At 47.3% G+C, this 26,020-nt stretch overlaps 1 protein-coding gene across 1 annotated transcript in view; it reads left to right on the forward strand.

Annotated features, from left to right (window-relative positions):
- CAMTA1 (calmodulin binding transcription activator 1) overlaps positions 1 to 26,020 on the forward strand; it is an 807,100-nt gene that overhangs the window by 724,377 nt on the left and 56,703 nt on the right. Inside the window, exons 7-8 of the mRNA XM_055001694.1 lie at positions 17,961 to 18,101; positions 21,753 to 23,608. Of these exons, the coding sequence (XP_054857669.1) occupies positions 17,961 to 18,101; positions 21,753 to 23,608 (1,997 nt within the window). The remainder of the gene's footprint in view (positions 1 to 17,960; positions 18,102 to 21,752; positions 23,609 to 26,020) is intronic.

Below are 26,020 nucleotides of genomic sequence, written 5' to 3' on the forward strand. Positions count from 1 at the left end.
CCCTCCCCCAAGTCTTGATCTAAACCAGGTATCCACACCACTGCTATTTAGAAAGAGGAAAGAATGCTTGGAATCTCTGAGCACGGAACTCCCGGTGCCTTGTGATGTCTGGCTTTAAAGCAAGGATATCTGCCCCTTTGCCAGACACAGTAAGTATTCAGGGCTGTTTCACGGTTTATAACAAGCATAGCTCAGTGCACAAAGCCAGAGAGATAGCCTGAGGGATAATCACACGTGGCGAGTCTATGTGTACATGTACCTGCTGTGCTCCTGCGTCCCAGGGCATGCCTCCGTTACTGCCCACAAATCATTTTTTAGAAAATTGATCTGGCAGGCACTTGTCTGCTGGCTCCGTCAGCTTTAACTTGTTGCTATGACAAACCCTCCATTGCAAGCCACAAACCGGTCAGCTTGTCATCCGCCTCTTCCCCTGTCCCCACCCCCAACCCCACAACAGGAGCTGGGTTGCCTCCTTTCAGCCCCTTCTCTCCCTCTCCCGACTGCCTGCTGTTTGAAGTGAGCAGATCATTCCAAAGCCGCTGCTGTTGCATACAGATAGCGGCTGTATTGAACCGCTCTTCATTTTAGCAGCGAGGCATCCCTCTTGGCAGGAATGGGCTACGGAATGCAAAAGAGGCCAGCAGTTGGAGGCATCTTCCTTCTGTCCTGCTGAGAATCAACCAGGCCAAACCTCTCCTTGCCTGTAAGTCTGTAGAGCCCTGATGGAGTTGGCCAAGAGAGGAAATTCGTCCTTCCCCACACCCCCAATCTTCAGCTCATTTTCACTGGCCAATTTAGTTTGAAAGCAATGCTGTCCTTGCGATCCCTGTTCCCAAGATATCGCTGCTCCATTACTCCTGCTAGGCCCACGACGATGTTTGCAAAATGAGTTCCATCTGACTGTTGGAGTTTGGGGAACAGGCTTGTTGGGGCATGGAGGGATACCTTCTGTAAGGCTCTGTATAGTGCAGGGGGGCAGGGGAAGGGGGCTTCTTTGCCAGGTTGAACTGAGCGGAGCCAGACAAGCCCCTCAGCAAAGCTTGTGGGAAGAAATACCCATCTGTTCAGCTCTGCCCTTCCTGCTTGACTCCTGAGAACGGCTGGTGGGAGGGATCAGGGTTGCAGCTTTTCCTGTTCAGTAAACTGGAATTCTGTCTGATGCCCAGTATGGAGGTCTGAAAAGCCAAGTTCTGATCCACCCGTTTCCCTCCCTGGCTCCAGATGTGACCCACTCTCATTCTGCCATGGTTCCTCCTGTCCTGATCCTAACCTTTGGTTTGAGGGGCCCTGAGCAAAGAGCACCCAGGGCTGCCCTCTCCTCCTCTGCCCTCCACCAGGACTCCCACTCACATCTCCCTGCCTGCTCACACCCGTAAGCCACCGGCACACCCCTTCCTCAGCAGCACTGAGTGGGGTATACAGCTGAGAGTGCCACTGTGACCATCGCTTGCGTCACCTGCATGTTCTTCTGGGGTGGTGCTGGGCAGCCCAGGCAGCTGGGAACACAAGAGGTAGAGCACTTGCAAGTGAGCATGTTGCAGAGGAGGTGTGGGGGTCAGGGGCAGCGAGCCTTGCCAGAAGCCCTACGCCCTGGCAGATGCCCCACTTCGGGACATGCTGATGCCAGCCCTGCTTGAAGGTCAGTGTTGAAATAAAAAGCTGGGAAACACTTGTCAGGGAATGGGCTAGGATATGACACAAGTGGTTTACTAGGCTGTTTGGGTAGCAGAGTTGCAAAGTGGGCATCCATGACAGGCCCCCAGTAATGGCCCGTGCTTAAGGTCAGTATTGTTGGCTAGGCACGTAAGCCAAAAATGGATCCTTCGGTCTGTTGTTTCTCTCTGGCTCCTTGCTGTGTTCTCCATGTGTTCTAGTCCCTTGTTCCCTTAAAGGAGTGCTGTTCCTGGCACTGTCCACACATTGACAAGCCTTGTTTCTCTGAACAGAAAGAGAAACCAAGATGCTCGAAGAGTCTGAACCCAGGGCTCAGTCGTGCCTTCTGCACTTTTCCTGTGGCTGGTACAGGTCACAGCATAAGCATAGCTGTGGCTATATGGAAAAACTCACTACTTCATTGCATCATGCCAGCACACGGCCCTGACCTTAAGCAGATGGGCCAAATCACCCCTTTGGGAGGAAGAAATGGCACTGAAACTTTTTGAGGGCATCGTTGATGTCGGTCCAAAGCCTGTGATGCAGCATGGGAGGAGAAGGTGGCAGCAGGTTTGAAAATCTGCAGTGCGTCAGGAAAACGATGCGAGAACGACACCAAACCAGCCGTAAATCTCTTTTATGCCTTGGGAGGGAAGCGCAAAGTTCTGCCCAATTATTCAGCCTGCTTATGCATGCGCACGTCCCTGTTTATAGATGCGCATCCTGGGAAAGGCTTCCTTGGAAATGCAGCTCAGAGTTTAAAGTGGGATTGTGGGGAGCGGGCGGTGGGGGGAGCACGTTAGATTCTGATCTGAATTTGGAAAGTGCGTGGCGCTTGGCTGAGCACGTCCAGGGAGTGCCAGGAGTGTTCCTCGCCAGGCAGGCCTCCGATTGGGTTCCAAGCAGAGCACGCTGCTAAATCCTGAAGCCAAGCACATTAGCGGCCTCACATTTTCACATAAATCACATTCTATCGCAGGCTTCGCAGTTTGATTTCCTGATGTTTCCAAATTTCTCTGCCCTGAAGGAGATTAGTCAGTGATTGAATCTGAGTGCTGTGACTGGCCTAGTCCAGGCGCGCCTTGCGCACGAGGCTCTTTCTCTCTTCTACCCCCCCCCCCACCATTTCCTTAAAAAAAAAACCCAACTTGTTGCATAATGCGGCTCCAGTACTTTTTCATTATTATGGCTTTTATTCCTCCAGACCTTTGAAAGGCAAGGTGTGCAGGTGAGCTTTGCCTTTTTTCCCCTTTGAGTCCAAGCTTTCACAAATAGCTCTCTTATAGCAGGGCCCCGGCTGCACCTCCCTGCCAGCCACTTAATTACCAAGCCCGTATGCCATCTCCTCGGGGACGGATTCAAGGGGGATTTATACCCTCTCTTGCAACAGCTTTCCTTCCAGGCTGGAGAAAGAAACTTTCATTGTATGAAGCATCTCTCTCTCTCTCTCTCTCTCTCTCTCTCTCTCTCTCTCTCTCTCTCTCTCCTTGTAAGGTTTGCTGCAGGTGACTTTGACCTACAGAAGACAAGAGGCTGGATTAGATTAACTAGCAAACAAACAAACAGAAGCCTCCTATTATAAAGTGATCCATTATTTCTACTCAGTATTGACAGGGTGCCGCCCAAGTGCCTGGACCTTTCCAGAGTAGCATAAGCAAAAAACAACAACAACCCAGGCCCTGAGGAGCTTTCAGTGTACATTTTGACAGTGAGAGAGACAATGGGGTGGGTGGGGGGCACCAAGGCAGGGCTAGAGAAAAGGAGGGGTGGGAAAGACCCAAGATAATCACAAGAAGAAGATGAGCAAGTGTTGCTAGTTACCAATCCTAGCATTTGATTTGTGTTGGGAAGAAGATCGAAGGTTAGCGCTTTTCCTGCATGTCCCCGAACCCCATTTGTGACTATCAGCGTTACACTTCGTCTCTGGTAGTGCCCTGCCCTCTTTCCCCCTTGCCTTGTCATGATTGCTATTTCTAACCTGTTCCCCAACGACCCGGCCTTACAGCCTCAGCCATGTTTCTTTATTAGCTTGCAATTATGTGAACACCAGGAGTGGGGTTGTGGCCTTCCGGCCCTGGGACTACCGTCCATAGACTAGAACAAGCCCACTCTATAAGAAAACAAAAGCACACTGTTTTCTACAAGACCAGAGCCTCTGGAAGGGGCTGTTGCCATGGACTGTTACAACAATCGAGAAATAGTGAGACTCTCATGCAAGCGCTTCAGCTAGGAGAGAGACTGGATTGCTGTTTCTTCTTTTTTCCTGTTCCAAATCCCTTAGGTTTGGCATCGGCCCTCACAGTTTTCCTCCCGTGCCCAATTACCCTTGCTTTGAGGGCTCGCCAGTCTGACCTGAAGATGTCCTTGGAGGCATCTGGTAGCAGAAATGGGATTAGCAAAGCAGAATTCAGCAGCTCTCTGTAGTCCTGCCATGTGATCGGCAACATTAGGCAGCTGAGCTGTGAGATCTGGGACAGTGGCGGCGGCGGCAGCTTTCCTGTTCCACAAAGCAAGACCAAAAGGGCTGCAGGTGCTGATCCCGGCGCTTCCGTCTTGTGTCACGTCCTACAAAAGGGAAGGCTGTCTCTAAAAGATGATGATGATGATTTTTCCTGGCTAAGGTTGTTTTCCTATGACCGGAGAGACTTGGGAACGTTAGGAGTAAGCACCAAACTTTACCTAAACATTGAGCCAAATTGGAAGGCTTCTGCAGTGACAGAACATCTATGGGGTCTGATGGAAGCAACAAAAGTTTTGATAAGGCTGAAGAAATTTCTCAAAGCTGGGCAGGTGTCCTTGTATCACTGGACTTAATCAGACTCCCTTTCTAAGGTCCAGTGTCCAAACAGCCAAACTATGTCAAAATTCAGAGCAAGAGATCAGCAAGGACATAGTGTTAGAAAGCCTGTCTGCATAAATGAAAATATACAGTGTAACCTTACTGATAATTGACATTTGAATTAATAATTCTGCAGCCCAAACACTGGCTGTTGAGAGCCCTTTATTAGGAAGGAGCACACACATGAGGTCTCACAATTATTCACAAGAGCTCCCTATGTGATTGTTTTAGCACACTGGCATAAATCTGTGGATGGTTCATTCTTGGAATTCCTGGTAACTATTCACCTCTATCATTTCTCTTTCTGTAAAGTGTCTCTAAGAAACCCTTTAGTCCCATAAAAATCTTTACCTGCCATTCCCTTCACATGCTGATTATTCTAGTATCTAACCTATCCTCCCAACATACAGTAACATGGAGATTTGATTCTTTTTAAAAGAAATCACTTTTTAAAAAGTATGGAGCCACACTTGGCTCTGGAGCCATAGGTTGCAGACCTCTGTTCTATGTCGTTACAACTTTGAATAAGACCAATTCCATTTTTCTGTATTTGATGACAGGCTTTGCTCTCTACCTCGATGGCCAGTGGTCACCTTCACAAAGCCTGTGTTTGTTTAATCCTGAGCAGGGACAGTTCAGTGCACAGGAATAATTCCATTGTCCAATTCTGGTTTCTCAGACCCAAGCAACACAGTAAATGGACTTTCCTATGTATCTGGATCTGTTTTTGCACTTCCATGACTCCAGTATCAGTTGATAGTTCTCTGCCAGTCTATCATGTTGTTTTTGCTCCTGTGTGCACTGCCTCATGGAATTTGTAGTCTTAAGGCTGGTATAAACCTGTCAGTATTCTGCTGCATGAAATATTTCACTCTAGCTCACACCTGATGTGGAGAGATTTGCTGTGGTTATAGAAGATGGGTTGGTGTAAAAGTGTTAAAGTATCATGAGAATATAGAAATTGCCTGAGGACATTGTATACGGCAACAGTGAAAACTTCTTTGTCCAAGACAAAAATTCAGTGAAATGATTGAATGGATGACAAATTTCAGCAGGGCCACTAGAATTTCTGGAGCTATATTCACAAGTGCCAGAAATGCATTAAAGAACTGGCATTTCTTTGATGTGATTGATTGATTCCTGAGGTGGCAAGCTACCAACTCAATGTTCCAAATGCATGTGACAGCTCGTATAAACAAACAAATGTACAATGTGAACACAGAAGTGCCTGTATGATACCTATACCATCTGGACTACACCTAAGACATATGCTCTTGGGATCCCAAAACTGAGCTGATGTGTGAAAAATCAGCAGAAATCTTTTGCGGAGATGTCCTAGAGCTCCCTAGCCCTTCCACATTGTGATGGGTAGGGTTAAGAAAGCAGTTGGGGCACGAACTCCCAGCAAGCCACTCTTTGCACAATATCTCAGTTGACAATTAAATCTCTCTCCTCCCTACCTCCCTTCTCCGCATCAAAGCAGACTTGCGCCTCCCGCGAATTCTGCTCGATGTCAGTAATCTATAATCACTGTGTTCTTGCTTTCTCCTAATTATTCAAAGCACAGACCTGAAACATCCAACATAATTCTTAAGACTGTAATCTTAGTGATTATAGAATATTTAAAAGGGGTGGGGGTGACCCCTAACAACAGAAGCTTTTATTTCATAGTGAAGCCAGGAAGGCTCCATAAGTTCTCTGATCTGTTAGCACCACCATGTGGCTAGCAAGAAAAGTGTATCTTTTCTTTTTAAAAAGTGTCTTTCTACACAGCAATACTGCAATTTCATGTAATACAACTCTATCCCAATATTCTCAATCTTAGTAGGAGATTTCTCTCTATTCTGGCAATATAGATCTCTATACTGAAGCTTTCTCAGTCAGGATTAGCATCCTGTTTAAGGTGTTTTCTCCACACATGACGCTTAAAGCGTTTCTTGTTTCAGTTGGTTTCTATCGAACCCACATTTTCCAGAATGCTCATTTACAATACAAATGCCTTTCTTTCTTCTCCATGGACTATGTTCAGACATTGTCATAAAAGACAATGTTACTCCTCACATTTGAAAGCACACACAAACACACACAATCTGAGCATGTGCAGGTTACTCAGAAATGTCGCCCTGCGTTCAGTGGGACATCTCTAAGAATACATTACACTACACACTACACATAAACTACATTCTGGATCTATCCTTAACACATGCACATTCATTACAATGCATGCAGCATCACGTAGTGACTGGCAATGTGTGAAAAAGCCAATACAAGTCAAGCAACACAGCTAGAACTCCTGTACTGCTTCCAGTAAATTTGTTTTATTTTTAATGGAGGCAGGTCACTTACTTACCTTTGAGGGCCAAACTAGATGTGATGACATTCCTGTAGCTGCCACAAGAATGTTGCTGACATTTTAATGTCATTAAAAAATCCAGATTGGGCATGCAGCATGGCATGATAAGTGAGGGAGAAATTAAGGAGGGATATGTGCAGGTTGTGTGGGACTGGTCCACAGGATGCTGGCTCAGGTGTCATGTGGCAATAATGACCGCACGAGTGGAAAGAAGGTTGCTGACCGAGGATGAATTGCTATGGAGCATGCCACGCTGCCCGGGAGCACACCTTAGGAGGCACGTTCCCCTGCCTTTTCCCCCACTGGCCAGGTAAGCGAGGATGGGCGGTGGAAGGTGGGAGCGCAGTATCCCTTGCCCCAAGCAGAGGACTAGCAACCCTAATGCAACCTCTCCAGAGACCTACTTAAGGAGGCTCATGAAGTAAAACAATACAATCAAACCATAACAGCAGTAAAATTAACAATAATAAAAAGGCGTAAAAACAATATAAAACTACAGACTAAAAATGATATTCATAAAACAGGCCTCAGGCTAGAAGCAGACCATAAATAATGCTTTTTTTAAAAAAAACCTCTCAGGTAAACCCTTGGGCTCTGACATGGTGCTGAAAGGAGAGTAAGAGCCAAGCTACAAGAGATGAATTACACAAAGAAGAGCACGTGAAGGGAGTCGCAATGTTAGCCAGGAAGCTGAGTTTTAAAAGAGATCGGAAGGCTTGGTCAATTTCCCCTCTCTTCAGAGCCAGGGAGATCCCTGCTCAGAGGGTTTGCTAATTTCCTCTTTGTCTCCTGAAGGTTCTGTTAGTTTCACCTCCCCTTCTAAGAGGCAAAGAGGAAATAAACCTGAGCAACTATCTCCCTGGCTGTGTAGAGAGGGGAAATTGACAAAGCCATCTGATCTCTTTTAAAACTCAGCTTCCCGACTAACATTGTGATTCTCTTCATGTGCTCTTCCTCGTGTAATTCGTCTCTTGTAGCTTAGCTCTAAGATGCGCCCTGGACAAGCCTCAATCCCTCCCCCACGCGGTCCCTGTTGAGAGAGGCTGGGCAATTTGCTGTACAGTTTTGTCCCCTGCTGCAACATAGATGACCCTCTGGTAGCCCTTCCTTGTTTGCCGAGGAGTGGATGAAACATTCCTCTTTAGGGAAAGGCGCACTTGGGGTTGAAGCCAGCCTTGGCAGATGGTGTCTGTGAGGGAAACTCTTTTCATTACATCTCAGACCAGCCAGTCATCCAGACTCAAGCTAGCCTGTATCTCCTACCCTGGACTACTGTGATGGAAGCTCAGGAACCGTCTCGGAATGGCAAGAGCCTTGAGGACTGGCTCCCTGAGCAGGGAGGAGGAGCAGCTTCTCTCACTCCAAGGCAAGGGCTTAGCAGGTACCTGCAGATTTCACAGTTGCTCTTTCTGGTTTTCACAGTGACTGTGGATCCCAGGTGTGTTGCAACAAAGCAAGTGCCTGGCTTTTGCTGACTTCGGATCTGGGGCTTTGTGGGAGGCTGTAAAGGGGCCGTGAGAAGAAAGGCAAGAAAAATTAACAGGCCCTCTGACAGAAGCCAGAAACGCTCCGCCTGGTGCCTCTCAGCACTTTGCCGCTTTGTGTGTTTGGACTGGAGACAGAAGAGAGGCGGCAAAAAGCTGGGGAAGTGATGAGCCAATGCTCATGTTTTGTCAGCCTGGGAGCAGCTGTTGCATGCTGCGGATAAGCAAGGACTTGGCTGGTAGATTGTACTTTCAGGAAGGTACACCTGGCACTATGCAGCCTTAGAGGCTCCCTGGTTTTGATTAGTAAAGAAGGGGCTCACCTGAAAGCATGCAGGCCCAGAATGCATCAGGCTTGTGGGTTATTCTGACAGCAAGTCTCTCCAACGTGGGTCAGCTTTCTTGCTCCCATTGGATTTCCCACCCCTCCAGGGTCCTTCCAGCTCTTTGGTCCCAAAGGCTTCATTTCTGACAGTTCCTTCCCTCCTCGTTTCTTGCTGTTTCCTCTCCCGGCCTTGCTGTGTTTTCCCAGAGAGGCCCGTTCCAGTCTGGAAAACACCCCCCTGGAGTAATTTGCCCCTGTAGAAAAACCTCTTGATGAATAACCATGTATCTGAAGAGAGAACAAATCATTTCTGACATTTTTAATAAGCTTAGAAAATTATGGTTGGAGAAAGCTAGACAGGGCCTTGAATGCAAATTATCTGGGGAGGGGAAATATAAGGAGGGGTAGCTGCTTGTGAGGTGAAGGGAAACAAATTCGTTTACAACCCTTCTGCATTTGGGTGGGAGCAGGGAGTGGTCATTTGCTTGGGAAAATTAAATTAGGTCAGTAATTTCTATGGTCAGGGCAGGATTCCAATTTTAGGTCTCGCTATACCTCACAAATCTGTATTGGAACAGGATACTGCTGCCGATGTTCCAAGTTCTTACCGCTCAGATAGACCGCTCCTGAACAGAAGTTCTTGTGCTGCTACTGCCAAGCTGCTACTGTTATCTTGCCACTTCAATAATATGGAGCCTTCCTCTTGCTTAAGTCACTCTTCCTCCTACTTAAATTGGAGGAAAGCTCTTTAGTTTGCAGGAACTTCCTCCAACCCCAGGCAGGATACCACCCAGCATCTCAGGTCTCTGATTTTCCCCTCCGAACTAGAGTAATGTTTGATGGCTGAATTAGTTCTGCATGCCACATTTAATCTTCAGCCATAGGTCAATATGAAGGGTTGCTCTACCTGCCCTCACTATCTGATGCAGAGGAACTCTAGTCCAAGTCCATTGACTCCAGTGGGCTTAAACTGAAGTAACTCTGCCTAGGATTGCACTGTAAGCTTCCAAGCAATCTAGTATCTTCCTTTATCCAGTTTCCATCTTGAAGCCAATCTTAATTTAACTTGACTGAATAGAAAACAGCATAATTTAATATTATCTTAATAACTGTCAGTACATTGCATTATCTTTGATGCTCATTTTGGGTCCCTCTCCAGGGCTTAAGCTCCAGTGCTCCTTTGCTGTAATTACAACAGCGGGTCAGTTTGCCGGGAATACTGTTTATGTGGGTTGAAAGCAGAAATGAGAACTAAACTGACTCATAAGATTCCTGGCTTCACCACCAAGCCTAAATCCTACTAACCACTTGATCTTAGAGGCAACATATTCAGTTAGAAGAAGGTGCTGAGCCTAATTACGGGATGTTTTCACTAGGATAAACCCAGGAATGTCTCATGCCATTTCCACCAAATCCCGTGTGGAGACACTGATGAATACACCACACTTCTGTGTTTGCTTATGGGAATGTGCATTCCTCTTTAAAGAGGAGCCCAATTCCCCTGCAGTGTTCAGTGTGATGTCCAAACAGAGTGCTGTTGTGAGATGGGAGGATTAAGCTGTCTGCACTTCCTCAAGCAATGAGAAGTTCCAGGAGCTACACATAACCTCTACACATAACCTGGATTGGTTTCCTTTGGAAGAGAGAGTCTTGTGGCATTTGTGTAATATTTGATTTATAAATGTTCTACAGCACAGCCACTCCATATCAGGTTTCCACTGAGGAGGGGAGCAGGGTATGCATCCACAAATTGTTGGATTGTTGGATATTGCACATAGCATTAATTCACAACTGGATTGTCTTGTCCGCACCAGGGGAATCCAGTTGCAAATGATTGCTATGGTACAAGTAGCACTGTATCCAGTGATGTGCAGATGTTGCCACAGAGAGAGAGATCCTGCACCTTCAAGGTGCTTTAGCTCATCTAGAGCTATGTGTCACTCCAAACTCAAACTAACACACACACACACCCTCACCTCCCCTCTCTCTCAGCCTCTCCAACTTCTGATGAGTATTTGATAGAGCTGGCGGGGGGGGGGGGGGCAAAGAACCTCCCTAGCAATTACCTCCCACAGAGAAACATTCTTTTGCCACAGATTCTGGCTTGGTGCGCCGAGCACCAACTCCTTGGTAGTAAACAGAAAGCAAAAATCCTCTGAAGAATTCACGCAATCCTTCCTGTGGGATCCTGTCCTTCTCTCAGGGTTTCAACATTCCTCTGTCAAGGGGTGCACTGCGGGATAGAACCGTGAAAGGAGGAAACCCATGCCATTCATGCAAAGTAATCACAGCTGAGAGCTTTTAGCAAGATGTTGTTTCTCTACAACAGGAAAAATCGCTTGGACAGAGCTGATGAGAACAGTTTAATGGAATTACATCGCAGGCACTGTACCTTCAAAAACAGGCAGCTAATTTTTTTTAATTGTCTTTTGTAGTTAAATGAAAATGTTCCACCATGTTTAATTCCCATCTGCGATTTAAGGGCAAATGGAGGGGCCTCACCTGAGTTGGTTTATAAGGAAATGTTTCCTGGTGGGATAAAATCTTCCTTTGGTGAAAATGAAAGTATTGCATAATTCCATGTAATTAAATAAAGGGTGTATTTTGCAGGGGAAACACAAATTGTCCCTGGACTTAGCAGGGGAATACACAAGATGTTTTACTGTCATGGCTTCCGAGAGGGTGGTGGACACAGAAAGCTAGCATAGGAAAATTGAATTGTGTGTGGGAGTCTGGGTATGAAAAGATAAATCTAATGAAATTTCACCCAATTGAGCTGAGAAAAACCTGAAGTGAGGCCTTTATTTCTGTCAGCAAGAAAGGAATTGGGGTGTGGGAGGGTGATAAAAGGGCAAAGCCGCCATTTTAAATGGATGGTTACCACGGGGATGCTGGCCTTCACATGTCAACAACCAAGAAACAAAATGATCTCCATTAATAGGGAGAACTGAGAGCCTTATTATTTCCAAAGAAAACACAATGCCACAGAAAGAGAGAGAACTGTGATAGTTTGGAGTGTCATTATGACTGAGAATCAGGAAGTCCTAGGTTCAAAACTCCCCTCAGACCATCTGCTGCTCACCCCATCCATGTACAGTATGAGGATAACATGGCAAACTACTTCACAGGGTTGTTGTACAGTGCTGAAATAATTTTTGTGAGGTGATTCTCATTCTCAAAATGCTGAAGTGCATTATTGCTGTTGTCCCAGTTGATCTTTGCTTGAGGTTTCAGGCTTTCTCTTATCTTCCACAGAGCACTTCCTGTCACGCACACATAAGCCCCCAGTACTGGTATACTAGCGGCAATTTGAGACAAGCAAAACAGAATTGCTCTTGTCTGAGAACATCAACTCCAAAACTGTGATCGATGGTATGGTCTAGGAGGAGCTGGTGGAGAAAAGAGGCAGGCCCTGCTTGGTCTCTTGGCTCACTGACCGCTAGTTCTCCTTGCCATGAGTATTCTGTCGCACATTTAATATCCCCAGACAATTGGTGCTGCTGATCGAAAGACAGTCCTGACAAGACGAATGGTTTGTCCAGGGCAGCCATTGAGTCGATACAAGGAAGGTCATTTGGATGCTGAGAAGTTAAATAACTGTGCTTATATAGCACTCTTCTTGATTAGTGCCTCACTCAGAGTGATGAAAAAAGTCAGTGTTGTTATTATCCCCATACATGTGGATATCGAGCTAAGGGGAGTGGCTTACCCAAGGCCACCTGCTGAGCTCATGTCAGTAATGGGATTCGAACCAGCAGAGTTCTGATTTGCAACCCAACCATTTAACCACATGCTACAGCAGAGGAAGCACCTGCATGCAGCTGATTTTCTTCTGTTTGGTTCAACCAGGCCATTCCCTGCTCTCCATTAGCCCCCTTTTTGTCATGGCCAGTGCCCGTTGGCTGGTACTTGCCTTTTAGCATGTAACTGTCCCTGAGATGTTGGCAATGCCTTTTGAAGATGTTGCCAGAGTTGCAACTTCCCCAGTTCCTTTCCCTTGACCTCTAGAAATTCAGTCAAGGGGGAAGTGGGAGCAGTGACTCTTCTGCACATGCACAGAAGCCAACGGTTTGGGTCTGGCCAAGGCACCAGGCATTGCACATGCCGAAGTGGGTGAGGTATGTTTTGAACCATTGGTGAGATAGGACAGCATTCTTTTTCTCTAGCAGATCTTTAGCCAAACAGAGCAAACATCCTCACATCTTTTAAATCTGTGTGGGACAGGCTATTGCAGAGTAAATGAACAGTAAGCAGATGGAGAGGATTCTTCACTGATGGGGAGGCATAAGTCAGTGATTTAAGGTATGATTTGCATGCACATGAACTGAATGGTCTTAAATAGCAGGTGATAGAAAGGCTTCTCTGTGTCTGACAGCTTGGAGGGCCTCTGTCAAACAGGAGGGACAAATACTGGTCTGGATGGACCCTCCAAAAGGCAGCTTCCTGTGTTTAAAGGTTGGCTATGTTATAGTGGGAAAGAACACAGCCTATGATCCTTGGTTGAGAAATGAGATGTTAAATGGATACAAAGGGTGCCAGATCAGCTGGCCTGTAGAAGTGTCAAGTGTGTACACTTTGGGCAGAACTGGGGAAGGATGGAAAAGGGGGATTTTAACATCAGTGCTCTGTTTGGGCAGGGGAATGTTCTGAGCACGGCCAGGCTTTGGGGAAAGGCCAGTGCAGGCTTCCCGTTGCTGTGGAGGGAAATGGTGGAGGATGTCATAACACAGGCTCTTCAAACCTCCATGATATGCATTAATCAGCTCTCAGACATGACCACCCTCTGCTCGCTCTTCCTTTCACCTAGTTGAGCCTGCGGGCACTTTCAGAATTTTGAGAAAGGGCAGTGGACACCACTACAAAATGGCTGCTTTGAGAAGCCATTACAAAAACTCGGGAGGTCCCAAAGCAAGCCTCCCCCCTGTGTATGAAAGCTGCTTTTTCCAGGTGGATGCTTGCTGCAGATCCAAAAGTGATACCTCCTGGGGGCTTCTGAACCACTTCTTGTTCCAGGAAGGTAGAAGAAAGCCAAGATTGGGTCTTTGCTTTGAGGAAACACTGTTTTGAAGAAGAAGCAAGTGGAAGCCAGGAAAACACATCAGTGGGCACCACGGCACCCACATGTACCACACTGGGAATTACTGATGGCCAAAATACACATTATATTGGTCACATGTTGAGACACAGGGGCCTAACCCAACTCATAATTAAACATCAGAGAAGGGCTAACTTTTAAAAAATCTTTGACACCCTCCACAGCTCCACACACTACGAGGGAGGAGGAGGGGCTTCATGCATCTCTCCCCTGCTGTTTTCACCCGTGGAAATGGCAAAGGGAGGCCTGTTTGACCCTTTCTCTGGCTTCACGTGCCCTGGGAATGGGTATGAGGAACCAGAGGAAGATGTTGTTAAAGGTTAATCCTTGCTGTAACGTTTGAGTCAAGTTGAGCACCCTGACACATCAAACGTAATGTGTATTTTGGCCCTGTGTTAGACTGTTACTGATTCCATTTTAACAGGCAGAAAACTGAGTGTAGGCTGCTTGAGGTTGTAAGTCTGCCAGAAGGGGGCTCGTCTACACATGGCACATCAGTCCCCCATGCACTGGAAACTTTTTTACACAATGCTGGGAGTCCATCCACAAAACTCCAGCATCAGGTGTGATTGAGCCCTCCAGTGTCTCATTTAGTCACTACCTATCCAAATCCGCTCTTGTGAGCAGTATCTTCCATTTTCCAGCGGGTTTTTTTTCTTTACCTTACCTCCATATTTCCAAAAGGATGTGAGTTGAGGGTTATCTTCCAGTCTTTGGGTCTTGGAATAGGAAGGGGAAGAGACAAGCTTTTAGCGGGGGTTTTGTGTATGTGTGTGTGTGTGATGATGATGATGGATTTCGCAAGGATTCCATTTGGCTCCGGCTCCTTTATTCCGTCTATTTATTTGTTTGTCAAATCCCCACATTATGACCTCAAATGGAATTCTGTGTGCTTTCAATGCTGTTTTGATACTTCAGCCTTTGAAAGAGAGGAGGGGGTGCTGTTTTATTAACCTTGCCTTCATAATGCACTCTTCCCCCTCCTCCCTTCCCGCTGATTCATTATGTGTCAGGAAGCCGAGCGTGACATGTTAAAAGCCATCTTGATAGTATTTTATATTCAGCGCTAACAACTCAGTGGCTCAGAGGAGGTTTTCTTTAAGGGGGGAGTGCTGCGCAAGGAAAGCGAGACAATCTGCATATTGGATGTGCCAAGACAGTCGGTAATTTACATTAAGCAACCCGAAATTCTCTCCTTGCAATCTGTCACCCTTCAATGGCTTTTCATTTTATAACCTTCACAACAGAAGGGGGAGCAGCGACACCAATACCAAGAGCCGGTTGGAGGAACCGGCAACCTGGCTTGATATCAGAATTAGGATAGGGAATCTGTAGGAAAAAAGGGACGTCTCTGACAACAGGAAGGATTCCAGGTTGTCCATATTACTGGGGGGAGGAGGGAATCACTGTCATTTCCTGCTATTGTCTTTGTTCGAACATGTTTTAAGCTTTCTCTATTGCTTCCAAAGAAATATGACAAAACTGGTTTGACCAGGACCAAAAACAGGAGAAAGAGAAAGAAATGATTCTGGTTATCACATCTGGTCTCTTAAAAACCTCCATGACCGATCCAGAAAATACAGCAAGCTCCAGAATTGTACAGACACATACACCCACCCCAATACAGTAGGCGCAACAAAATACAAAGCAGCCAAAGGCAGCAGTTTCATGGAAAGACTCCCAAGAACATCATCCAGGCTCTTCAGGGATCTGAATCCAAAATCTAGAGACAGAGGCCAGGAAACCAGTCCAAAACCAGTGACCAATGTGGGCAGCCAAAGGGGCAAAACCCTGATCGAGTGAGGCCAGAACAGGGAACAGAGAAAGGCAGGAGTTCCTAATGGTACATGCCGAGAGTTCCTCATAGCACGTATACTGGTTTTGCTGCTTCTGCTCAGGTGGATTTTGTCGGTTTGCTGGGTGCTACAAGCTGTTCAATGGAAACTATACTACTTGTCTCAGGTGGAAAGCAGAGGATGATTGCACAGGTGTGCGTATTAATGGTGTCTATTGGCTAGAGCCTGTGACAGTCCTATAGTCCAGTAACTCCTCCCTGCCTCCCTAGCACAATCTTACACTATTCCAAAGGGTGTTTTTTCCCCTTTGTACGGTTACCTGTTCTGCTAGCAGCAACATCCTGACATTTTTTAATCCTTATTTTTCCCTTAATGAAAACATCTTTTTCAGTTAACAAGGTGCGTTCTTCCTCTTTTTAGAAAGAAAAAAACCCAGTCTTTTGTGGCACCTTATAGACCAATAAATGTACTGGGACAAAAGTTTTCTTGAGGCATGAATTTTTCTCCAAAAGACAAACCAGAAAAAGATGCTACAAGTTTCTGACCAGCATTCCCTGATTTTTTTAAAAAAATTCAATTTTCAAGGGCATTGAGGGAGCCTTCTTAAGATAAGGACTTTGGGGGGAAAGGGAAGAGACCTATATATCTGTCCAGCAGGAGAAATAGTGGCTTTCAAGGACTTTTTTGGCTGAGGAAAATGGCATTGGGGTGAAGGGGAAAGGCTCAACCCCCCTCCCTTCCTTTGTGCCTTGGTCCCTATCCAATGGGGGGCATGAACCCGATAACTGAAATTGAAGGACTAGGAGTTCAGTTTCCAAAACTCCCAGCCTCCCCTGTAGGGTTGCCAGGTCCCTTTACCCTCCCAGCAGGAGCGGGGGGGGGGGGGACCCAGCACTTACCTTTTCAACCTCATCACACGCACAGAAAGCTCACGCGTGCTTCCAGCACAGTGCAATGACATCACTTCCAGGAGTGATTTCATCACACAGGCCCCAGGAGTGCTTCTGGGCTTTGCGCCGGGCTGGTTTGGGCCCTGGGCTGAATCAGCCGGCACAAAGCCCGGGAGCACTTATGGGGCCTGTGCGATGATGTCACTCCCGGCCCCTTCCCATGCCTTTCCCTCCACTGACCAGGTGAGTGGTGGCAGTGGAAGGAGGTTGGGAGCAGGGGATCCCTTGCCCTCACTGGGGGAACAGCAAGCCTATTCCCCTGATTTGCCTAAGATTGTCATCTTTGGATTGGGAAATTCCTGAAGATTTGGGGATGAAACCAGGGGAGGGCAGAGTTTGGGGAGGAGAGGGACCTCAGAAGAGTATTATGCCATGCAGTCCACACTCCAGAGGAGCCATTTTCTCCAGGGGAACTGATCGCTGTAGTTTGGAGAACAGTGGTGGTACTGGGAAATCTCCAGCCCCCACCTGTAAGCTGCCATCCCTAGGATCGATAGAGGCAGACACACCCACATGGGAACAAAAAGAAGAGAACGTGAGGGTCTTCTGGCCTCTCTTTGCAAGAACTTGCCAACATGGAACTCCAGAGTGCATCTGGCTTGAAAGGACCCGGGGCAGAACTGTGAACAGCGTAGCGTACGGTTAGGCCCCAAGCTTTGTGGATCTGATGCAGTGAGCTCTGGCCTTCAGAAGCTGCTGCCGCAGTAAATAGCTTCCTCTTTAAGGTGCAGGAAGCCTGTTGCTTTAGCTGCATCAGATCCACATTTCTTATTCCTCTTCCCTTGAGTATCTTTCATGGTGTCTGATTATCAAGGTATGGGCCAGGCTGGGTCAAAAGCTATCTTTCGGCTCAGACAGAAGAAACAAAGATCACACATCTTGTCTGCAGGCCTGTGCAGCCTCCATTTGCCGCAGGGCCCCATGGAGAAGAAAGAGGCACTGCAATCGTAATAAGAGTTACACCTTTTAAAGTCCTAGGAAGTCAGCAAGTTTAGAATGGAGTTAACTCTACGTAGGTCTGTGCTGTTAATCCTTCAACCTGCACTTGGTTGCTCTGTTTGAAACTGTGGTTTCTTGCTCTGTGATTACCCTTTTAAAGGTATCCTTTAACAACTGGGTTTATTCTTGCCTCTAACATACTAATAACAGAGCACCTAGTTTCAAGCCTTTAAACTGAGTGAAAGATTTAAACAGCCTTTCTTCCCTACACAGCCCCGGGGTAAACAGAGGCTACACAAGCCTACAGTTTGCATTTGTGGGAGAAACAAGATGTGCTCATCTCATCTTGTTTGCTTGAGCCCTTAATGGGAGGGGGGGGCTCACTCTCATGACATTACATAGTCTGTACACAGCTAAAACTCTGCCAAGAAGCTTTGGACTGGCTTCTGACTCCCCTTCAGGGGTGACCTTGTCCAACTGCCTGCTGGGCAGTCCTTGACGGGCCTTTCTGTCCTTCTCTCCACAGTTCATGGCATCAAGTGGACGTGCAGCAATGGGAACAGCAGTTCGGGGTTCTCAGTGGAGCAGCTGGTGCAGCAAATCCTGGACAGTCACCAGACCAAACCACAGCCCCGGACGCACAATTGCCTTTGCACTGGCAACTTGGGTGAGCAGTACAAACTTTTCGGCAGAGGGGGGGAAGTGAAGAGGGGGTAGGAGAGCCCAAAGGAGTCGGAATGAACTGTGTTATGTCGCTCTTGACGTTTCAAGACATTGTCGAGTTCCACTGCATATTTACAGTGTAAGCCTAAGAAGAGTTACTCCAGTCTATTGAAATCAATGGACTGGAGTAACTCTGCTCAGGATTGCACTCTTAGTGTCATTAAAGAAGAGGACTTGGCCGTGGTGCCATAAAGGGAACCTTCAGGTATAGAGGCAGCATACTATGCTTAGAACAAGAGTTGCTGGGCTAAGGTCACTCTCAAACTCCGCCTTCCGTCCATGTCCTTCCCCTTCATCAGCAGTAAGAGGACTACTTCTTTCACTGACTGAGGGATAAATCTGAGAGAATCAGGCTCAAATCCCTGCTTTGCGATGGAAGCCCACTGGGTGGACTTGCTACAGTCACACACACTTGGCGTAGCAAGCGCGGGATTGCTTGCAGGAACATTTATCCTATTTGGGGAGGGGATGCACAATTATCATGGCATCAGGTATTCTCACTTTTGCTGGCCTACTTCACAGGGTTGTTGTGAGGATAAAATGGATGGAGAGGAGAATGATGTAAGCCGCCTTGGGTCCCCATTGGGGGGAAAGGTGGGGTTTAAATAAAATAAACCCAGTAGGTTCTGGAGCTGAGACCTGGCATCGCAGACAGATGGCTCAGCCCAGCATCTGCCTGCCTTGTCAGCTCTGAGACCCAAAACGTACTAGATTATAAACAGATTAAATTATCCATAAGAATCTCTCTCTGCAGAGAGTTAGCTCATCCCATGGGGGAGTTCTTCCTGGGCTGTAACACTTCAGACTGCAAATAGGGGACTGCTGGCAGGAACATTTGTCCAACTTTGGAAGCGGGGGGGGGGGGCGCTCAGTGTAAAGTTAGATATTGTTTGCGCTGGCTTTCGCTTGATCCCCACATCTACACAGCAACTGTGGGGAACTGCTTGGTTTTTTGGGTTTTTTTAAAGGAGAGTTCAAACAGGCTCATGACGCTGCAGAGGGAAGAAGGGCTCCTGCCTCTCCTCCCACCAAATAGTTTTCTTGTACTAAAACCACACTAGGGGGAGTTAGTTTGCTGATTTTGCAGCTCCACGTGCAGAATTTTACACATCTGGAGCAGCAAAATTGGTAAAATAACTCCTCTGAGCAATTTTTACACAAGAAAAATGCGTGGAGGGAGAGGCAAGGACCCTCCCTCCCCCTGCAGCACCATTCGGAGCCCATTTGGGCTCTCCTTTTTTAAAAAACAAGCAGTTTCCCACACCTGTTGTGTGGCTGCAAGGATCAAGAGAAAACCCGTGAAAATCCATGCAAAAAAGTAACATTTCGCTTGGCAATCAGTGACAGAGCCTCTGCTTTGCATGCAGAAGGTCCCAGGTTCAATCCTTGGTATCTCGAATTAAAAGTGATCCGGCAATAGGTGATGTAGGGTTGCCAGGTCAGGGTAAAGATGTTCCTGGAGATTTGATCCAGAGGAGTTAGCCGTGTTAGTCTGTAGTGGCAAAATCAAAAAGAGTCCAGTAGCACCTTTAAGACTAACCAATTTTATTGTAGCATAAGCTTTCGAGAATCACAGTTCTCTTCGTCAGATGCATGGAGGGCCAAAAGAAACTGGTCAGATATAGAGGAGGAGAGGGGAGGGCGGGTTAGAGAGCTGTGATTCTCGAAGGCTTGTGCTGCAGTGGAATTGGTTGGTCTTGGTGGTGCTACTGGACTCTTTTTGATTTTGCTACTACAGACTAACACTTCTAACTCCTCTGAACCTTTACAGAAGCAAACTGATCTCCATATCAGAAGGAGCTGTTTGCATCTACATATCAGAAGGAGCTGTTTGCATCTAACCCGCCCTCCCCTCTCCTCCTCTATATCTGACCAGTTTCTTTTGGCCCTCCACGCATCTGACGAAGAGAACTGTGATTCTCGAAAGCTTATGCTACAATAAAATTGGTTAGTCTTAAAGGTGCTACTGGACTCTTTTTGATTTTGCCTGGAGATTTGGAGAGTGGAGCCTGGGGAGAGTGGGGTTGGGGAAGGGGAAGGGTATAATGGGTATAATGCCACAGAATCCACCTTCCAGGGCAGCCATTTTCTCCAGGGGAGCTGGTCTGTGTTGTCTGGAGATCAGTGGTGATTCCGGGAGATCACAAGCCACCACCTGGAGGTTGCAACCCTATGTGAAAAACCTTTCTCTACCTGAGACCCTATAGAGCCCTATATATGCTGCATTCAGAGTAGACCATTGCTAACCCTAATAGACGGAAGGTCTGGGCCATTCAATAAGCAATGCAACAGGGTATGCATTGCAGAAATTTGAATAGAAGCATAAATTTGAATACAGGAAGACAGATGAAACAATGCTGAACAAAACGTAAGTAATTTAACGAGACATATTAAACGACACAAAAGCTACCTAGTAGGAGCATATCTACATCAACATACAGTACCTACAAGAAAAGGCAACAGTCCCTGTCCCTGAGAGCCAGTTTGGTGTAGTGGTTAAGAGCGACGGGACTCTAATCCGGAGAACCGGGTTTGATTCCTCGCTCCTCCACTTGAAGCCAGCTGGGTGACCTTGGGTCAGTCACAGCTTCTAGGAGTTCTTTCTCCCCACCCACCTCACAGGGTGATTGTTATGGAGATAATAATAACATACTTTATAAACTGCTCTGAATGGGTGTTAAGTTGTCCCGAAGGGCAGTATATAAATCTAATGTTATTATTATATAATTATTATTTACCAAAGCATCTCTCTTTCCTTACAGCACAGCGCTATTGCTTGAGTGAAAAGCCCTCCTGAATAATTCAGTTTTGAATAGTTTGTGGAAAGCCAAGACAGTGGCGTCTTCAGGCTGGCCATTTCATAAGTTGGGGCCGCCACAGAGAATGCGTGTGAACCCATATGTCTCTGATACTATTTGTTACCTGTGAGTCCCTGTAGGGTACAGAACAGAAGTTAAGAAAGACACAGTGGTCTTTAAGTTTGTGAAATTTGAGGATGGAGTTTCTGAAACACCTTGGGGTGGAGAAGATAAGTATGGCTGGAATAAATATATAAAATATATAAATAAAACCTTCCACAGTAGGACCACAGGGATGAATGGGAAAGGGATCTACAAATGTGCAGAAGGAGTAACAGAGAATGCTATACTTTGGCAGAATATTAGATTGAAGTATCTGTGGCTGCAACATGCAAGAGAACAAGGGGAAAAGAGGTTTCACCTGGCAAGGGCAGAAGGACAGGCACCCAGTGTGCATACCCAGCCTGGCCTATCTAGAGGCCTTGTCAATTGCAGGAATTGATGAGGTGTCCCCCTGTTCCTTGTCTTACCTGAAAGAGGGGAGACCTAAGGCCTGGGCAGATGCAGTTCAGTCCCAGCATCTGGCCAGCAGTTCAAACTCTTTGCAGCTTGATCTCTAAACATATTGTGGGCTTCCTCTAATGCTATATATAGCTAGACTTAAAAAACACCAAGCTGCTTTGACCCAAATTATTTACCTTATTGGGGTCAGTGGCACAGGCAAACATTAATGCAATCTTGGGCAGGTTTTGTGGTTCCAGTTGATGAACATGGGCTTGCTTTCCTTCCTGGGACAGGCGCAGGTAGCAGCGTGCACCACAAATGCAATAGTGCCAAACACCGCATCATATCACCAAAGGTTGAACCGAGGTCTGGCGGGTACAGCGCTCACTCCGAGGTGCAGAACAATGACGTCTCCGAAGGCAAGAATGAGCACAGCCACGGCAAGTCCTCCAGCAGGGAGAAGAGGAATGGCAAAGTGGCCAAGCCGGTGCTTCTCCACCAAAACAGTACAGAGGTCTCCTCGACCAATCAGGTTGAAGTTCCCGACACTACCCAGAATTCTCCTGTGTCCATCAGCAGCGGATTGAACAGCGATCCAGACGTGGCAGACAGTCCAGCAGTCACCGGGGTCTCCAGCATGGCCGTTGCCTCAGTGATGGGCAACTTGTCACAGAATGCCACGGTCTTCATGTCGGATGTGACCAGTGACGGTGTCTACACCATGTCGCCCACCACTGGCCCAAATCAGCACCTCCTCACTTCGGACACCACTGCGCAAGGACTGGTACTGGCCGTGAGCTCAGACGGCCACAAATTTGCCTTCCCCACTGCCAGTAGCTCCGAGGGTCTGTCCATGTTGCCTGCCGGTGTCTCTGAAGAGCTGGTGCTCTCCACAACGCTCGACAGCAACAGGAAGATGCCTGAAACCACCATGAATTTTGACCCTGACTGCTTCCTTAACAATCCCAAGCAGGGACAGACCTATGGAGGAGGGGGCCCCAAAGGAGACAGCATCGGCAGCAACATCAGGCAGTCACCCACGACGGAACGCGGGTTCAACTTCAGCACAGCCCTCACAAAGGAAATCAAGACTGAGGACACGTCCTTCGAGCAACAGATGTCCAAAGAGGCCTTCTCTTCCTCTTCGTCGTCCAACTCACTCACCCTTACAACCGGTTCCGGTTTGCTTCCCTCCGGAGGGGGCCTAAGCCCGAGCACCACCTTGGAGCAAATGGACTTTAGTGCAATTGACTCCAACAAAGATTACGCCTCCAATTTCAATCAGGCCGTCCAGAGTCCCCATGTCCATCAGACCCCTTCCCCCAGCTTCTTCCTACAAGATGCAAGTAAACCTCTCCCCTTGGAGCAAAACGCCCACGGCAACCTGAGCGACACGAGCAGTTCCTTCGTCAACCCTCTAGGGCTCCCCAATGTGAAGACAGAGGCCTCCTCCCAAAACACCTCCAACTGTAATGGCACAGTAGAAGCCCGGATCGAGTCCACCTCTTCGTTGCAGCTCATGCAGTTCCAGGCAAACTTTCAGGCCATGACGGCGGAAGGGGAAGTTCCCATGGAGACCTCGCCGCAGGCAGAAGGGAATGAGAATCTGCTAAAACCTGGTGACCTCCAGACCTGCAGCTCAGAGCACTATATGCAGCCTGAGGCCAACGGCACCTTGAGGAATGGGAGCAACCTGCCCATTCTGCAAGGGAACATGGTGCAAGGCCTCTACCCTGTCGCCCACCCGAGCTTGAACAACTCCTCCAACATGGAACTGAGCTTGGACCACTTCGACATCTCCTTTAGCAACCAGTTTTCCGATCTGATTAACGATTTCATCTCGGTGGAAGGCGGGAGCAACACCATTTATGGGCACCAGCTAGTATCAGGGGAGAGCGCTGGGCTGTCACAGCCGGAAGATGGTAGCCGGGCATCCTACAGCCAGGCAGAGATGTGCATTCCGTGCTGCAGCCCCCAGCAAGCCAACCTGCACCTCAGCAGCGCAGAGAACGGGGCCAGCGCCATGGCGTACATGCACGTGACAGAGGTGGTGTCAGCTGCCGCTGCACAAGGCGCACTCGGGATGCTCCAGCAGAGTGGGCGCCTCTTCATGGTGACGGATTACTCACCAGAGTGGTCTTACCCTGAGGTGAGCTCTGGGACAGGTTCAGCTTTTTAATCCTTGCTTATTCTAGCTCCAGAAGCCTTTTCTCTTAGGGAAGGTGTAATGAGATATTTAAACTTCTGTGAAACCATAGGCCTATCAGCACATGCTAAGGTTTAATTCCTGAGTTCATCTTTGATGCAGGGATACATGCACAATAAGTGCTGAGGAAGACCTTTCCACTTGCTTGATTTCTCCAGTGTTTTGATCAACTGAGGATCCTTCTCGCTGTGTGCCAGGGCAGTGCAGATGAAATGGAAAGACAGGCAGGCAGACTGGGTGACCAAAGGGAAGAGGGCACCCCTTTTGCCCAATGCATCTTCATCTGTTCCAGGGAAGATGGGCAACTGGGAAGATGGGCCAAGACCGCATCATGCCAGGGAGATGGGGGAAGGTCTCCTTCCGTAGTGCTTTCCAGTTTTTCTAAAGCAGTGTGTGAAGTGGCATAAGGAAGAATTTGATCAAGGCTTACTTGAACTCATGTGCTGATGAGATCTCTGCTCCTGAGTCCCTCAGTCTATCAAACTCTGTCTCGCTTTGGTCAGGTCTTCATAATGCATCCGTGCAGGTTTTGTCTCACTGTTTTTCTGGACCAGCTAAGGACATTTGTTCTTCCAGTGTCCCACCCCCTGGCAGTGGAAACACCTCTTGTTCCCAGTCCTTCTGCATAGCAGGTTTAGAGCTCAGAGGGCTGGCGCTGGAAGAATTTTGGTGTGTGTTAATCCAAGCCTCCTCTCTCACTGCAAACTATTTGGAGAGCAAACTGTCTTTCTGCCACACGGGGGCAGCAGAGGAACAGCAAACACAACTAAGGCTCTGGTAAGGTGTTTTACCTTTAGACAGGCGGCCAAAGGAACACACCAAGCCTTTTTGTCCAGAGATGACAGAGGAATACACACACACTCCCCCAGACCCTGTACATACCTCTCGGGTAGCAAAACCGTTTTCAAACTATGCTCTTATTGTCCATGTCCAGCCTCAGACCATCAATTTTCCTGCTCTGAGCGTCAAAGTAGACTTTAAATAGGAGCCAGAGCTTCACGTCTCCTGATTCCTTTATATAGCATTGAACTAAGCCATGAGAAACTACACAATTGAATGGAGTAACTGGGGTGGAGAGATGCTTCACCATTGACCCTTCAGCCTTTTTCCACCCCAGAATCAGTCCCTACTTTTCCACTCTTAAAGACGGATTAATATAGGTATCAGTAGACAACAGTATTTTTTCTCCGCAACTGGAAAAGTATTGGAGGGAAGGGATTTTTTAAAAGGAAAAACACCCAGAGGGTGAAAAGTTTAGGGTTTTTTTCCAGTTCCCCACACTGTTCCTCCCATGGGAGGGGGAGCCACATTCGCCTGTGGCAGTAAAAATAAAAAGGAGGCTTGTGGCGCCTTTAAAGACCAACAGATTTGCTGAAGCGAATGAACTCTGGCCCTCCTTACGAAACCCCCTTCCCATTTTCTGAAGGAGCACTGAGGAAGCTGGCTGCTCTCTCCTTTTTCCCAGTTGCCACTGTGACTTTTGTAATTACTTCGCATGGGGTGTTTATTGGAGTCAGCATTGATGGGGTTTGATGTTACTGTTTGGGGTGTGGCTTTTTAAACCGGTTTAATCATAAAATAATTTGAATGGTTTGGATTGTCTCATCATAGGGTTTTCAGCGTAACAGATCAGCAGAAGTGGTTTACCATTACCTTCTTCCACTTTGCAGTACTAACCAGGGTTAGTTTAAATGACACTGCCGTTGTCTGTGAAAGATCCTCCGCCAGTGTCACCTTCCACTACTGCTGCTGCCCAGTAGCTAACCTTCAAGGATTCTTCTGCTCCCATCACCACTGGAACATTCAGTTCTCTTCTGCTGATGTGGCCGTTGATTCCTGAAGGGGGTGGATACATCTTAGTCTGGTGTCTAAGCTTTGACCATTCCACCTCGAGTGACTCTTCCAGGAGTTTAGACTCTTGACTAAGCCCGTGCTCCTGATGGTGTTGCTCTCAGCTTCACTGACACGCTCAAACCCCCTCACCATAGTTAAGGTGCATATCCAAGAGCTGTGAGGGAGCTAGATAAGATCCTTAAAGATAAAGATACCTCTCTGGGGACCAAGATCAAGATAATCCGAACTATGGATGTGAAAGTTGGACAGTGAAGAAAACTGACAGGAAGAAAATTGATTCATTTGAAATGTGGCGCTGGGGGGAAATTTTGCAGATATCATGGAGAGCCAGAAAGACAAATAAGTGGGTATTAGATCAAATCAAGCCTGAATTCTCCCTAGAAGCTAAAATGACAAAATTGAAGCTATCATACTTTGGTCACATCATGAGAAGACAAGATTCTCTGGAAAAGTCAATAATGCTAGGAAAAGTAGAATGCCGTAGAAAAGGAGGAAGACTTA

The sequence above is a fragment of the Eublepharis macularius genome, chromosome 17, assembly GCF_028583425.1.
Source record: "Eublepharis macularius isolate TG4126 chromosome 17, MPM_Emac_v1.0, whole genome shotgun sequence".
Taxonomy (NCBI): Eukaryota; Metazoa; Chordata; class Lepidosauria; order Squamata; family Eublepharidae; genus Eublepharis; species Eublepharis macularius.